At 40.5% G+C, this 13934-nt stretch overlaps 1 protein-coding gene across 1 annotated transcript in view; it reads right to left on the minus strand.

The window, feature by feature from the left end:
* The window catches only part of SLC6A12 (solute carrier family 6 member 12), a gene marked incomplete at its 5' end in the record, with an annotated part of 60523 nt that extends 58615 nt beyond the window's left edge, over window positions 1–1908 (minus strand). Inside the window, one exon of the mRNA XM_081330656.1 lies at window positions 1698–1908. Coding sequence (XP_081186782.1) covers window positions 1698–1908 — 211 coding nt within the window. The remainder of the gene's footprint in view (window positions 1–1697) is intronic.
* Window positions 1909–13934: the final 12026 nt, after the last annotated feature.

Genomic DNA, 13934 nt, shown 5'->3' on the forward strand with positions numbered 1-13934 from the left:
CTGCTGCTTTGAGGGAGAGGAGAGTCGATGAAAACTCCTGGGTGCTGTAATATCGCACAAGTTCAGGCACCCATCCTCTTTTGCAGAAAATGGGTGCCTGAATTCTTGCGAGATCAAGGACCCCAGAAACTTTGATTTTCGGGGCGGAAAGTTTTGGGGATGCCTGTCTCCTGCTCCCACCCACCCCTAACTCCTTTCCACCACCGCTGTTTGAGCGCCTATGGAGCACTTTGAAAAGGAGCGAAGACAGAGCGTTTCAAAGTGCTCCATAGGTGCTCAAACACTTTTCAGCCAGACGGAGACCTTGGGGAGACTGGAAGCCCCATCTGGCTGCAAATGGGGATCTATGAAACAATCCATTTCAAAATGACCCATTTCCAGCCAGACTCAACTTCCAGCTTCCCCAAGGTCTCCATCTGGGTAAAAATGGTTTGAGTGCCTATGAAGCGCTTTGAAAAGGAGCGAAGACAGAGTGTTTCAAAGTGCTCCATAGGTGCTCAAACACTTTTTAGCCGGACAGAGACCTTGGGAAGGCTGGAAGCTCCATCTGGCTGCAAATGGGGTGTTGCTCGTAAACACTAGAGCAGGGGTGTCAAACTGCCAGCCCACGGGCCAGACGCATCATCGGGAAGCCATACCCACCCCATTGCCGGCAATGGCGAAAAAGCTCCGATATGTTGCGTGACATCACATGATGTCACGAGTTTGACATGTCTGCACTAGAGGGTGCTTATCGCATAACTTCGAATAAGTGCTAAGTAAACGCTCATAACTCAGGGATTACCTATATAGAAATGTGATGAATCCCTATTAAACAAGATCTGTTGTGCTATTAAAGATCCTGATGCCTCCACCACTCTCTGCAGGTTCTCCCCATGAATATCTATATTTTCAATTAATTCTTTGGGGGCAGTATGCTCATTTATCATATTCATTCACTTTTGTACCTGCAGTGAAATTTAGAGGATCAAAAGATGAAGCATCACAATATTGTAATGCAAGCCCCACCCCTTTTCTTTATGCACTATGAAGTGAGAACCATACCTAGCACTTCCACCTCCAGATTCTTCCACAAGTTAGATTGGACTGGGAGAGGTGAGCTAGGGGTAAGTTCACCCTTACTCAGTGAAATTTCTTTTCATGTCTTAAATGCTACACCAGTGCTGTTCATATAGACTCTTGCCAAGCACAGTAGATACTGTATGTAAAACCTCAGACAACAGCTGCTTCTAATAGTCATAAATATAAATAGGAATATTTATGACCATTAGACAGACATGGTCATTATCCATTCTCATTCCATGTCCATTCTACGTCTTCCCTAGACCAAGGATTCTGGCACAATTTTAAAACAGAAAGTGTAACATATGGAAGGCTGTACAGATTTGTGATTTTCCGACTGATAGGGACAAATGTGTGGCTCATAGCATTTTGCATTGCCAGCACAATGTGCAAACAATCTGTCCCGCCAAATATGATGATGAGATGATTCACAGGTTGGTCCATCACCCAATGGTTTTATTATGAGTTGTTCATTTTACATTGTAAATGTTTACAGCCAGTTTTATTTTTTAATCTCTATATTGCACATAATTTGCTAATTTGCAACTTCACATTTGTTTCAAAGCTGTTGCATAATAAGCAATGGTCACAAGCAATTACATGACACTGAACAATTATGAATATTGGATACTTACCACCTCCATTCTTGTAGCAGAGATAAGGAAATCGCCAAACGTTTCCCAGACCGATGATCTCTCCAGCCACAGAAAGCACATACTCTACTTTGTTGGTCCACTGGCCTCTTTCTTCCAGCTCCTCCTCCTCCTCCTTCCTTGGTTTTGCCTTAGTCTCTGGCACAATTACAGCCCCATTGAGCTCCACATCCCAAGACTTTTTGTTCCCCATGGCCCTGGAAGTTTAGGAAAGAACGAGAGAAAGGAAGTTCACAACTTGAGACAAGATGTTGGCATCATATGATGCTTGTTCAGCATCGTGAGCAGGGCTCCTGGAGTGCTGAAAGTGACCCAAAAGAAAACCCATGGAAGTGAACAGGGGTGGTACAAAGCACTGTGCTGCATGCAGTAGACTAGCAAATGATACCTCCCTTTCCTTCAATCAAAATTCTGGTCTCTGGGCCTTCAATTTATTTCATTAACCCCAGGTGGATCCTTTAATTCTTGATTTAAAAAAAAATCCCACAAACTCCTCTTTCTGAGAATAAAAATATAACACTAACAAATTAGACAACTGCCTTTATACATCAGCCAAAAAGCAATTGCTTAAAGCATCTGCTTATTTGGTCATGCAACTTTCTTTGGCTTGGTCTTATATTGCAGTTCAGTTCCCATAAACCCCCAGCCAGCATGGCTTTCTAGCTAGAGAACCTGAGAGTAGAAATTGTCTTTGAAAATGATTTTGAAGCTACGGCAGGTACAAAGCTCTAGTGCTGCAAAATAAAGGACCTTCTTTCAAATCAATTGGCCCAGAACCAGAAAAAGATAAGTAAGCTCTCAGAATGAGCCAAAATCTAATATCTAAAACATGTCCAAAGTTGATTTTTTTTAACTGATACAAAATCTTCACATAGAAGGGTATAACAGTAGAGGCAAAATGGAATCCATTTGGTAAAGCTTAGTATGAGTCAGATTCTTAAATCTCCACAATACTGGCATCAGAAAAAAAAGGTTTGCTAGATCTAGATTCAGTTATATTCCCTAACTGTGAGTGTTATAAAGGCAGATTTAAGCCCTATATAACATAAAATGAGACTTGCAGAACACATCCAAGTCATATATCCATATAATTATAGTACAAACAGTGGGGATGTGCATGCATGCATGAATGTGCATGTGTGTGCAGGCATGTGTGGTGTGAAAGAGAAAAAGGCAGAGATGGGGGGGGGATTCAATAGCATCTCTGAAGTCTATATTTCCAGCATGACAAGCAAGAGAACATCAATAGACAAGAGAATATTTCCTTTATTGTGTATCAAACTCTTTGTCATGTCACCTGACTTTAGTCACATCATCTGGTCTAATTAAAACAAATTAAAATCAACATAAATCCACATCTTCCAATATCCAGCTTCATCAGTTTGCTGAGAAAATGATAAAGGCTACAACCCCATGCCTGTTTGGAAATAATCCATACAACTAGAGAAAGATGAGCTGAGGTAGAAGATAGTGTCCTTTGGACTGGGATAGCAAGAAAGGATGATAGGTACCAGCCTTCATAAGTGGATATGTTCCAAACTACCCTGTTTTCCAAATTACAGGAAAGAAACCAATGAAAATCTAGGCCTTATATTTCTAGGCATAGAAAACTGACACATTCCATTTTCTAGGAGGCTAGACCAGGGGTAGGCAACCTCGGCTCTTTTATGACTCATGGACTTCAACTCCCAGAATTTTGGGAGTTGAAGTCCATGAGTCATAAAAGAGCTGAGGTTGCCTACCCCTGGGCTAGACTGATTGATAATAGATTGATTCTATAATATGCATTTATACCGTATTTCACTAGAAGGAGAGTTAGTAATATGGCTGCATGGTGCCAGAGCATCCATTCCTCCTCCAAATTCCTGGATGTTCATCTGTTAAGCCTTGCCCTGTTTAATCTGTGTTTGGTTTGTTATCAACCAGATGAAGAATGCTTGGGTGTCCTTAAAACATGGGTTGCTAGATAGCACAGTTCTCCAGTTTTGCTAAGTTTGTTTGCAAAACCTATCAAGTAGCTTAGGTTTCAGAAAGGGCTTTTGTGTAAAATCTTCTGGTAATGCACTGGCCTGGGTGGATTGGGACTGGCTAAGCTAAGTGGTCTGGTACAGAGTCATGAGCAAATATTCCTTAGTTGAATCTATTGAAAATCCAATGCTTTAAACAAACTGTTGAAAATACATACATACAAACACACACACACACACACAAAACACAATTTGCAAAAAAAACATTGAGACAGGATCTGACAAATAGCAGCTTCTGAAGCTATGGGCTTCACATATATATATTCATACACACAATTCTATTTTATTCCACTAAGTTTATATTAATAAGGCAATATATTTTTCAGTTGGAATACCTTTTAAAATGTACCTTCCATTTTAATTACTGGAGGAAACATGAACTATACATCAAACAAATAAATAAAATGCTGTTGTACAGTACTTTCCTTAAGGTGCAACATTTTAAATAAATGTCTTTGGAATCCTTTTTAAAAGAAAACTCCCTATTTCATATTTGTATATATTACTAAAATGTATTTTAAAATATACTTTATGCAGGCTTTTTATGTATACTCTAAGGGCTTTTTTTAAAAAACAATATCTTTTGGTATACAACTTACATAAGCAAATGTGCATGTGTGTGTATGATTTGAATTAATTACTTGGAAAAGACTTAATTCATTTTTGTCCTCAGTTCCTTGGCAATGAAAGTCTGTTTTGAAATTCTAGCAAATCCATTCCCATAGAAGTCCCTGGAAGACTTTTTTTTGCAATCCATTCCATTGACTTTTTCTGTCTATACTGCAAACATATAGACAGATATGACGAGTATGTTTGGAGATGTGTGTGTCTTTTTTTTCCATTGATTTTTGCTTAAAAAATAAGCTGGTGGGAATTCTTGAAATTTTGATTTAGCAGCAAGGAAAGTGAAGTCAAATGTTCACAATGTGCTCAATGCTGAGATGGGCATAAATGATTACACAGAAATCCCATGGATGGTCCATTCAAGAAAATTTGAACAGTTGTCATTAGTTAATAATACATGGACAGATACGAGAGTCAACATGATAAGGCATCAACCCTATTACAGTTTATCATAAATGATATCCAGACAAGCTAATAGCTGCTTGGATTCCTCTGGAAGCCAGTTAGCCAATGTTTAGATCAGGACTGCCAGTCCTGGCTCTGGTACAACTCCAGTAATAAAGTCCAAGTCTGAGGAACATACAGCAGAAAGCTAGAGGATTGTAGCAACTTAGCTTTTCATTTTCAATGTGTCTGTAAGAATTTACAGAGATTAAAATGATTTCCATTTATTTATTTATAAATGTTTATGCTGCCCATCTCCCCTACATCGTGACTCTGGGCGGATTACAGGTTATAAAACAAATTAAAACAATTAAAAGATTAAAACAACATAAAAGTTAAAATATTATCAAGAACTATGCTAAAACTGAAGTCTTCTTACCCCGTCAGCCATCTCCAGCAGTGAGCACCCTCCTGGGGGGGGGGGACAGGCCAGCTGCCAAAGCCAGGTTTTGATTCCCTTCCAGAAGATCAAAAGGGAGGGGAAAGTTCTCACCTCCAGTGGAAGTGTGTGGGGATGGGAGGGGGCCACAGCAGACAAGGCTTTTCTCCTTAACCCCACCTACCTCAAACCCTTAGCAGATGGGATCTGTAGCAGGCCTCTTCCATTGGCACAAGTGGGATAGGCCTGCCCCATGAGGGAGAGACAGCTGTTCAGATACCCTGGACCCATGCCACGTAGGTCTTGGGGTTATTTAAAGTATTTACACAATTATTTAAGCTGTTGCAAATTTACAAGCACATTTTGTCCATAGTCACTCGTGCCTTTGTCACCTTCTGTTTGGATTTGTCCGTGAACATCCAGATGCTGCAACTGTTCCAGAACACAGCAGCAGGTGCAGCTTTGAGTGCTCTGAAGTTCATCCAAGTAACACCACCGCTGCATGAGATGCACTAGCTCCCAGTTGCTTTCTGGATGCAATGCAAAGATCCAGTTATCATTCTTTACAGCCCTATATGGCACAGAGCCAGATTATTTGTGGAACAGCCTCTCTCTGAGGGTATCAGCCCATCCTTTTAGTTTAGGATGGATGCGCTCCAAGTCCCCTCCCTTAAATGTTGCCAGCTGATGGGATCTCAGAAGCTTGCCTTCTTAGTGGCTGTGCCAATCCTTTGGAACATCCTCCTATCTGGAATCCAGGAATCCCCACCTTTTAGCCTTCTGGAGGCTAAAGCATTGGGCTAGGATGGGGGTTGAGCTGCAAGGGTGTTTGGTCTGGCAACTCAGGAGAAGGGTGCTTTTGCTTTTAACTATGTTTTTATGGATTGTAGTGAGCTATCTACAGTCATAGGAGATAGGTAGCCATATGTCCAATAAATATATAAACCTGCAGCAATAAAGTATGCAGAAGCTTATCATGCAGACATCTGCATATAAACGTATGGGGATGAGAAACTTATGGGAAAAGATACCTGCCAGATGAAATCTTCAGTTGAATCGTGACTTAATCACAGACAGTTCCATTGAATTATTTTTGAATAGGTATGTATAGGACTTCACATTTAAGAACCTGACACCATAATTCTCTAATGGGTTGGTTCAGTGTTTCTCAACCCCAGAACTTTATGTAGACTTCAACTTCCAGAATTCCCTAGCCAGGATGGGGAAGATCTTAAAGTGGCTGAAGTTGAAAAACATTGGACTAGGTTATTCTGACAAGCATATATTCAGCATTCAAATTATTCCAGCAAGAACAAAGATCCTGCATAACATACCTTTTTAAAGATAAGTCAAGGGCTGGCATTTGTAATAGTGTAATTAGCCCGATGCTGAAAGATTTATAACACATGTCTCTGTATGTCTGCTCGAATCCAACAAATAAGCACATTTAGATTTCTAAATGACAAATCCAGGTGGATCCAAAACATATAAGCTAACTTGTTGCAGGATAACATTGCTCCAGCAGCATAAAAAGAATTTAGTTCCAAGGGTATATTTGGTTATTCTTAATCCTGGGTCATACAGTCCAGAATCTGAAATGTTAAACTGGATTCCCTTGAAAGCAGAACCAATGGGAAGGGGACTGTAAGTTCCCCCATGTACTCCTGCCATATGTTATTCATCATCTGTATAAACCGAAAACTCAAATGATCCATGCCTTCTAAATACAGACTCTGTCCCCAGAGTCTTCCAGATGTTGGTTGTGCTTGCTGGGAAATATGGCAATTATAATCTAATGCATCTGGAAGACTCTACGTAGATTCAGGACACTTATGCACAGATTTAAAAGTAATTACTCTTCAGAGTTGTCATTTTGCTAACTTTTGCAATGCAGTTCTGCATCACGCCCCTCCCCCAAGCAAGTAACAAAAATATTTTTCAAAGTATGTTTTGCAATATTTACACATGCCACCATCTCAATATATTATTTTTAGAAATACTCATTTTGGAGAGAAAAATACACACCTATATACACACACAAATATATGGAATGATCAATCATCTCTGTTATTTAAAAGAATCCCACATTCAAAAAAAAAAATCAGAAGTAATCCACTAGACCATGTTGAGTAATCTACCTTCATTTGACCTCCCCTAGACCCTAAATCAGGGGTCAGCAACCTGAAACAGTGAAAGAGCCACTCGGAACCGGTTCCCTCACAAAAGGAAAAACTGGGAGCCGCAAAAAAATGTGTGCGCATGAGCGTACATGCACACATGCGCAGAACAGGGTTTGACTGAAGAGTGGAGCCAAGGCGAGATATGCACCTACCCTGCATATTTGAATTGATTGGTTGAAATTTTTTAGTCCCACTTTTTTTTTTTGGACTGCACACGGCAGAGGACTGGGAGCCGCAGGAGACGGCTGAAAGAGCTGCATGCGGCTCCGGAGCCGCGGGTTGCAGACCTGTGCCCTAAATATAAGAATTTCTTCTTATATCCTTCAGATATGTGCAGTAATAACAGGCAGTACTTTCCATCACATGAGAGCAATGCAGCTTTTAAAAGTCAGAGAAGCTGGTATCAAACTGGACATCTGATTCAATCTTTCCATTCTAAATGGGCCCTTTTGGACATGCGGCCAGTCAGAGCCAACTAGAGCTAGCCCAACCACTAGACAAGAAAAGCAGCTGCTTCAGGAACAGCATTAGCAGCTTCCTGGCTATAATTCCTTGGTGGCCCAAGCCAGTCCTTCTCTTGAGGTACATGTACAGCTTGCCCTGCATCTCCTAAAGCTATGCCGGATGGAAAGTCGTCTCCCTTGGCCAATGCTAGAAAGTCAAGTAGACATCCCACAGACTTTGATGCATGAAATATAAGCTTTCCTTGCTTCCCCTAGCTCTGTTAAGTTCGGAAAATAATAGTCACCAGGTTTAGAATCCTGCTTTCCTGAGGTCCTCTTTGTCAAACATCTGTGGCAGGACACAGAGAAAGCCAACATGATTTCTGGTCTAATACAAACCAGTTCCCAGCCCAGATCTCCAATCCCATATCTGTGTTTACCGTTGCTGCTTTATTTTGTCACCCTTGACTTTCTTGAGCATCACTTGCCGGCATCCCAGCCCATCTCTCCTTTCCAGAAGCAAGTCTCTTCCTACCTCGTTCTGCCGAATCCTTGCCACTGCTGGCAGTTTAGCATCTCCTACAATGCTGTTCGGCTGCAGAGCTGCAAAGCACCCATTGGTCTCTCCCACCCCAATTCCCATAACTCCAGGGTCTTGTCTGTCTCTTTGGCTCCTGTCTCTTATAGTTTTGGTGGAAAGATAAGAGTCAGGAAAAAAGTTTCCTGGAAGCTACCCTCAGAGCCAGCTCATTTTCTTCAGCTGAAGCCCCTAACAAAACAAACCCAAGGGTAAATCCCCTTGAAGAGCTGGCTTTTCCACACTGAGTAAACTAATTATTGGAGAAGCAAAGATTCCCTTACGCTACTGCTGATGCTCCCTCGCGCGCCCAGATGGGTAAGTTCAGTCAGGTTACCAAACATGGAACAGGCAAACGGAAAAGTCACTCACCTCTCAACTTGTTCCACTAGAAATCAGCTGTGGAACAGGATGAAACATTAACAGGGGAGGCTCAGGGCCATGTGAAGAAAAAGGGTTGTTTGAGCAAACAGCGAGTCCGTTCCACCCCCCACCCCTTTCTCCCCTCCTCCTTTCCTTCCCCTCCTACAAGTGATTTCAAATAAATGATCACCCGAGGTCTAGGGTGGGTGGAGGTCTGGAAGAAAGCCTGTGTGTGCTTGTTGGGAGGTTTTGTTGCAAAGGAGGGAGGGAGGAGGGAAAGGAATCACCCGCAGCCGCTCCAATCTCATAATATTTCTCCCCTCTATGAAGTTATGCAAGAGGGTGGGTGGGGACGGGACCTGCAAAGAGGCAGGTTGGCTGGCAGACAAAAAACCAAGAATTAACTTCTTAGTAGGGCATGGAGGCCAGAAGGAGAGCGGCGTTTTGCACATACAGCACTTGCAAGGGGGCTTCTTTGTACAAGGCTGGGGTTCAAGATCACAAATCTCACAAAGAGAGCTCCGTGATATAAATGGGTCTTTTTCTCTATGTGTGCCTGCCCGCCCCCCTCCCCCCCTTTTTTTTTTGCATCTGGGACATTGCGTTAATAGATTTCATTTGTATTCCCTGCCTTGTTTCCTTCAAGAATTTCAGGCGGGGATATTATCCCTACAATAGCCCTTTGAAGGAAACCCAGCCGAGGGCTATTGGCAGACTTTCTTCCCTGACAGTGGAGCTGAAGGGAGTTTCTCGCATTCTAACGGCAAACGCGTTTACTTTGAGTAAGCTTCACTGTGCTGCTTTCTGCTGCTGGGGTTGTTTTTTCTCCTGGCAGGCCAATGTTCAGAAAATGCTAGGCGAGAGGCACCAGGGGAGGGGTTCTAATATTTAAGAGAATAACAAGAGTTGGAAGGGACCTTAGAAGGTCTTCTAATCCAACCCCCAGCTCAAGCAGGAGATCCTATACCAGGGCTCTTCAAATCGGCCCTTTTATGACTTGTGGACTTCAACCCTCAGAATTCCTCAGCCAGCGTGCCTGGCTGAGGAATTCTGGGAATTGAAGTCCATGAGTCATAAAAGGGCCAAGTTCGAAGACTCTTGTCCTATACCAGGGGTAGGCAACCTCGGCTCTTTTATGACTCGTGGACTTCAGTAGGCTAGTTTTCAAAACTGTCCAGAAAAAAAATGGTGTAAAATAAGCAGGATCTTATTCATTGCAAAATACATGGATCACAATACATTTATCTTGAAAGATCTGCACTGGCTTCCATTTGCCTATCAGTACAAGTTAAATTGTGTGGGGGGGGGGAGTTGAAATCCTAAAGTTATATAGATGAGTAAGTGAGACCCTTTTGAAGATGCCTCAATTGCTAAACCTAATTTTTATAGTTATTTGGTGCAAGCTGGCTTGGGTGTTCATACAAATGCAAAAGCAGAGTATGGATTCAATAAACAAAAAAATGAATTGATAGTTTCATTGAATTACTCCAAGGAAAGGAAAAATTCTACAACAGGTTCTCAAGAGGAGGAGTCTCTCTTAGGTGTTTTACAGCCCCATCTGTCCTTTTTTCTCAAGGAAGCCCGAGAGATGACAGAAAACTGAAGATGTCATATCACTTTTGTGCTGAGTCAAGCACATCAGAGCAAGACAGATAATGACAGCTGAGATATTGCACAACATATTTAAAAGATCTTTGTATCAAAAGGTCAAAATCCCCAAAGGCTGTATTTCTTTATCATGGGATATATTATGCTATATTAAAGGCTTGATAGAGCAATCTTAGTTGGGAAGTGGGTATAAACTGACATAGCAAAAAATCCATTCTACCCAAGCCATGCCTTTTAATGTTGGTCAGGGGTTATGGGAAGGGAGGGTTTTTCTGAAAGCAGCTCAAGGAAATATTTGCTATTTTGCCTTCCATTGCTATACCACTGCAACCAGCCAGGACTACATCAAACATGCCAGATCCAGAATACTGTGGATTTGAACCAAGGCCACTTGGAGCCATGGAACCATTTTTAATTTTATAGATACACCTGAATCAGCTTTAATGCTGGTGATAGAACCACATCAGCCAAGATATCCACCCCAAACACACTTTCCAGTAGGTTCAGCTATACTTTTATTTTCAAGGAAGCATGTATAAGACTATATCACAAATGAGGGGTCCTTGCTGCTCTCTGAGTTTGCCTGTTTTCTTGCAGACACTAGGTAACATCATCAGTGCTAGTAGGGAATGGGGTTTGCTCTCGTTTTATATACTAGTGGCTTCTCTTGTCCCAAAGGTGCTTTTTCAAGAGGCAACTAGACTTTTTCAAGAGGCGACAGGTGACCTTGAGGACACAGATAAACCTCCAAGTGGCCTCAATGACTCTCTAAAAGAATGCAAGTGACCAGTGTCTGCAAGGAATATAAATCCTTCCATTCCCCACCATCCAGTCAGAGCTGAAGAAGCATCTTGGATGAGAAGTGAAACATCTTCAAAGAAAAGAAAGTCCAGTTGTCTCTTGAAAAAGCACCTTCGGGAGAACTATGACCTGGATGACTGAGAATCTCCATAGACAAGTAGCTTCTCTTCTATCTATACCACAAATGCTATATATATATAGATATTGACAAGCATTATGGCACAAGCCATGGTATTCCCTATTGAAATCTAAGTTGGACTTAGAAGAAGCAAGATAGGAAGATTATTGACAGAGTACCATGGATAAGCAAGAAAATAAATGGTTTAATCAAACAAATCAAACCAAGAGTTCTCACTTGACACACAAATGACCACGCTTAAATTATCCTACTTTGGACAATTATGCAAAGAACCAGCTCTCTGGAGAAGGCTGTAATGTTGGGAAAGGTGGAAGGAACAAGAAGAGAACAGCCAGCAGGAATGTTATAGTGGTTATAATTACAGTGGTGATGAGGGGGAGGGTATTGGAATTGCTCAAGAACCAGGTTAGGGACAGATAATCACAGAGAAAATCTATCTATGGGGTCACTAAGAGTCAACAATGTCTTGATTGCATACAGTCAATCAATCAATCAATCAAGGTACTTTTGTTAATCTCATGCTTTCCCATTTTGTTGGGATTGTAACTCTGAGCATTTGGAGCTGGAACTTCTTAGAATTGCCATCTTATATCGCTGCATGGTACACAGTAGGGGAAAAACTGCTTTAAATCTTTTAAAATATAAGAATAGAACTACTAAAGATGTAATTGTAGAGTTTTCCTAAGAAAACTCCAATCAATACTATGGGCAGTTAAGCATCAGTTCATATTAATTTGTTGCACCTTCTCAACCATTTCAATTTATCAATTTATGATGAAGTTGTTATGTGGTTGCATATTTATGAAACATCATTCTACGGTATCTATTATTGTTTAGTATCTATCTATGACCTGAGGTTTAATCAATCAATGCATTATTTTCATGCATTTGTAATTAGATTATAACTAGAGTTACAATCTATAAGAAGAAAACCTTTAAGTGAGTCTGGCATTGGGGTAAATCTTCAATATGTGTTGACTAAGTCAAGCAGTTTCTTTAAATGATTTCTGAGACAGTACAAATCTATACATTATATCAAATTATGTACACATCTTAGATAATTTTTATTTCAAACTGCACAAATTTAACATGTGTTTATTCAATATGTTAACTGAATATTGGGCAGATGCAAACATTCTTAATTAAAAAACAGACCTCAAAGGGAATAAATATAATTAATTTGTTGGCCAACACAGGTTTTAATAATATACCATAAACAATGAAAAAGTGTTTGGGTTATAATGAAAACAAAGCACATACTCAATCAAACCTTCTAAATCCCATTAATCCCAATGGAAGAACAAGTATCTCATAGTTACCCTTTATTTATTTAATTAATCTTTATTTACAATCTCGCTTTTGCTTTTATAGTTGCCAGTCTACTGAGACAGATTGCAATAAATACATTAAAAATGGACCTCTATATATACATTATAAGATTCCTTCAAGGAAATCAAGACACTTTACATATATTTGCAGTGTATATATTTGAAATTGTTTCAGTTACCCAAAGATAACAGTCTACCCACTATGCCATATCAAAATTAGGATGATAATTTAAATGTTCTAGCCCATCACTTATAGGCAATGATCCAAAATTGTTTAACCTCGGTAAACAGGTTTTCTAAAGAATCTAAAATTCTAAAAAAAAAATCTGGCAATATAAATGTACTTTCACACCTTTCTTATTCAATCAGTATGCACAATAATCCTATATATAAATCTAGTATACTTAGATTTCTGCAAGGCATTTGATAAAGTAGACCACAACCTACTCCTTGGTAAGCTAGAAAAAGGTGGAATAGACAAGATCACCACCAGATGGATCTGTAGCTGGCTGGCAAACTGTACTCATCAAGTAGTCCTCAATGGCACTATATCCACACGGAAAAAAGTAAGCAGTGGGGTACCACAAGGTTCCCTCTTAGGTCCAGTACTCTTCATAAATGATTTAGATGAGGGAATTGAAGGGGATCTCATCAAATTTGCAGATGTCACTAAACTGGCAGGAGCATTCAACACCCCAGAAAAAAACTCAGGATCCAAAAAGATCTTGACAAACTTGAACAATGGGCCCTATCCAACAATATGAGTTTCAGTGTGGAGAAAAGCAAAGTTTTACATTTAGGCAAGAAAAATCAAAGGTGCAAGTACAGAAGCTAATACAGTCCTGGGTTGTATAAACAGAGGCATAGAATCAAGATCACACGAAGTATTAGTACTGCTTTATAAAACCCTAGTAAGACCACACCTGGAATACTGCAGGCAATTTTGGTCACCATATCACAAAAAAGATGTTGAGAGTTTGGAAAAAATTCAGGGAAGAGCAACTAACATGATCAAAGGCCTGGAGACTAAAACATATGAAGAATGGCTACAGGACTTGGGTTTGGCTAGTCTAAAGAAAAGAAGAAATAGGGGAGACATGATAGCAGTGTTCCAGTAATTGAGGGGCTGCCACAAAGAAGAGGGGGTCACATTATTCTCCAAAGCACCAGAGGGCAGGACAAGAAACAATGGTTCTAAACTAATCAAAGAGAGAAGCAACCTGAAATTAAGGAGAAACTTCCTGACAGTGAGGACAATTAACCAGTGGAACTGCTTGCCTCCAGAAATTGTGAGCGCTCCATCACT

Source organism: Vipera berus, assembly GCF_964194415.1.
Source record: "Vipera berus genome assembly, chromosome: 6".
Taxonomy (NCBI): domain Eukaryota; kingdom Metazoa; phylum Chordata; class Lepidosauria; order Squamata; family Viperidae; genus Vipera; species Vipera berus.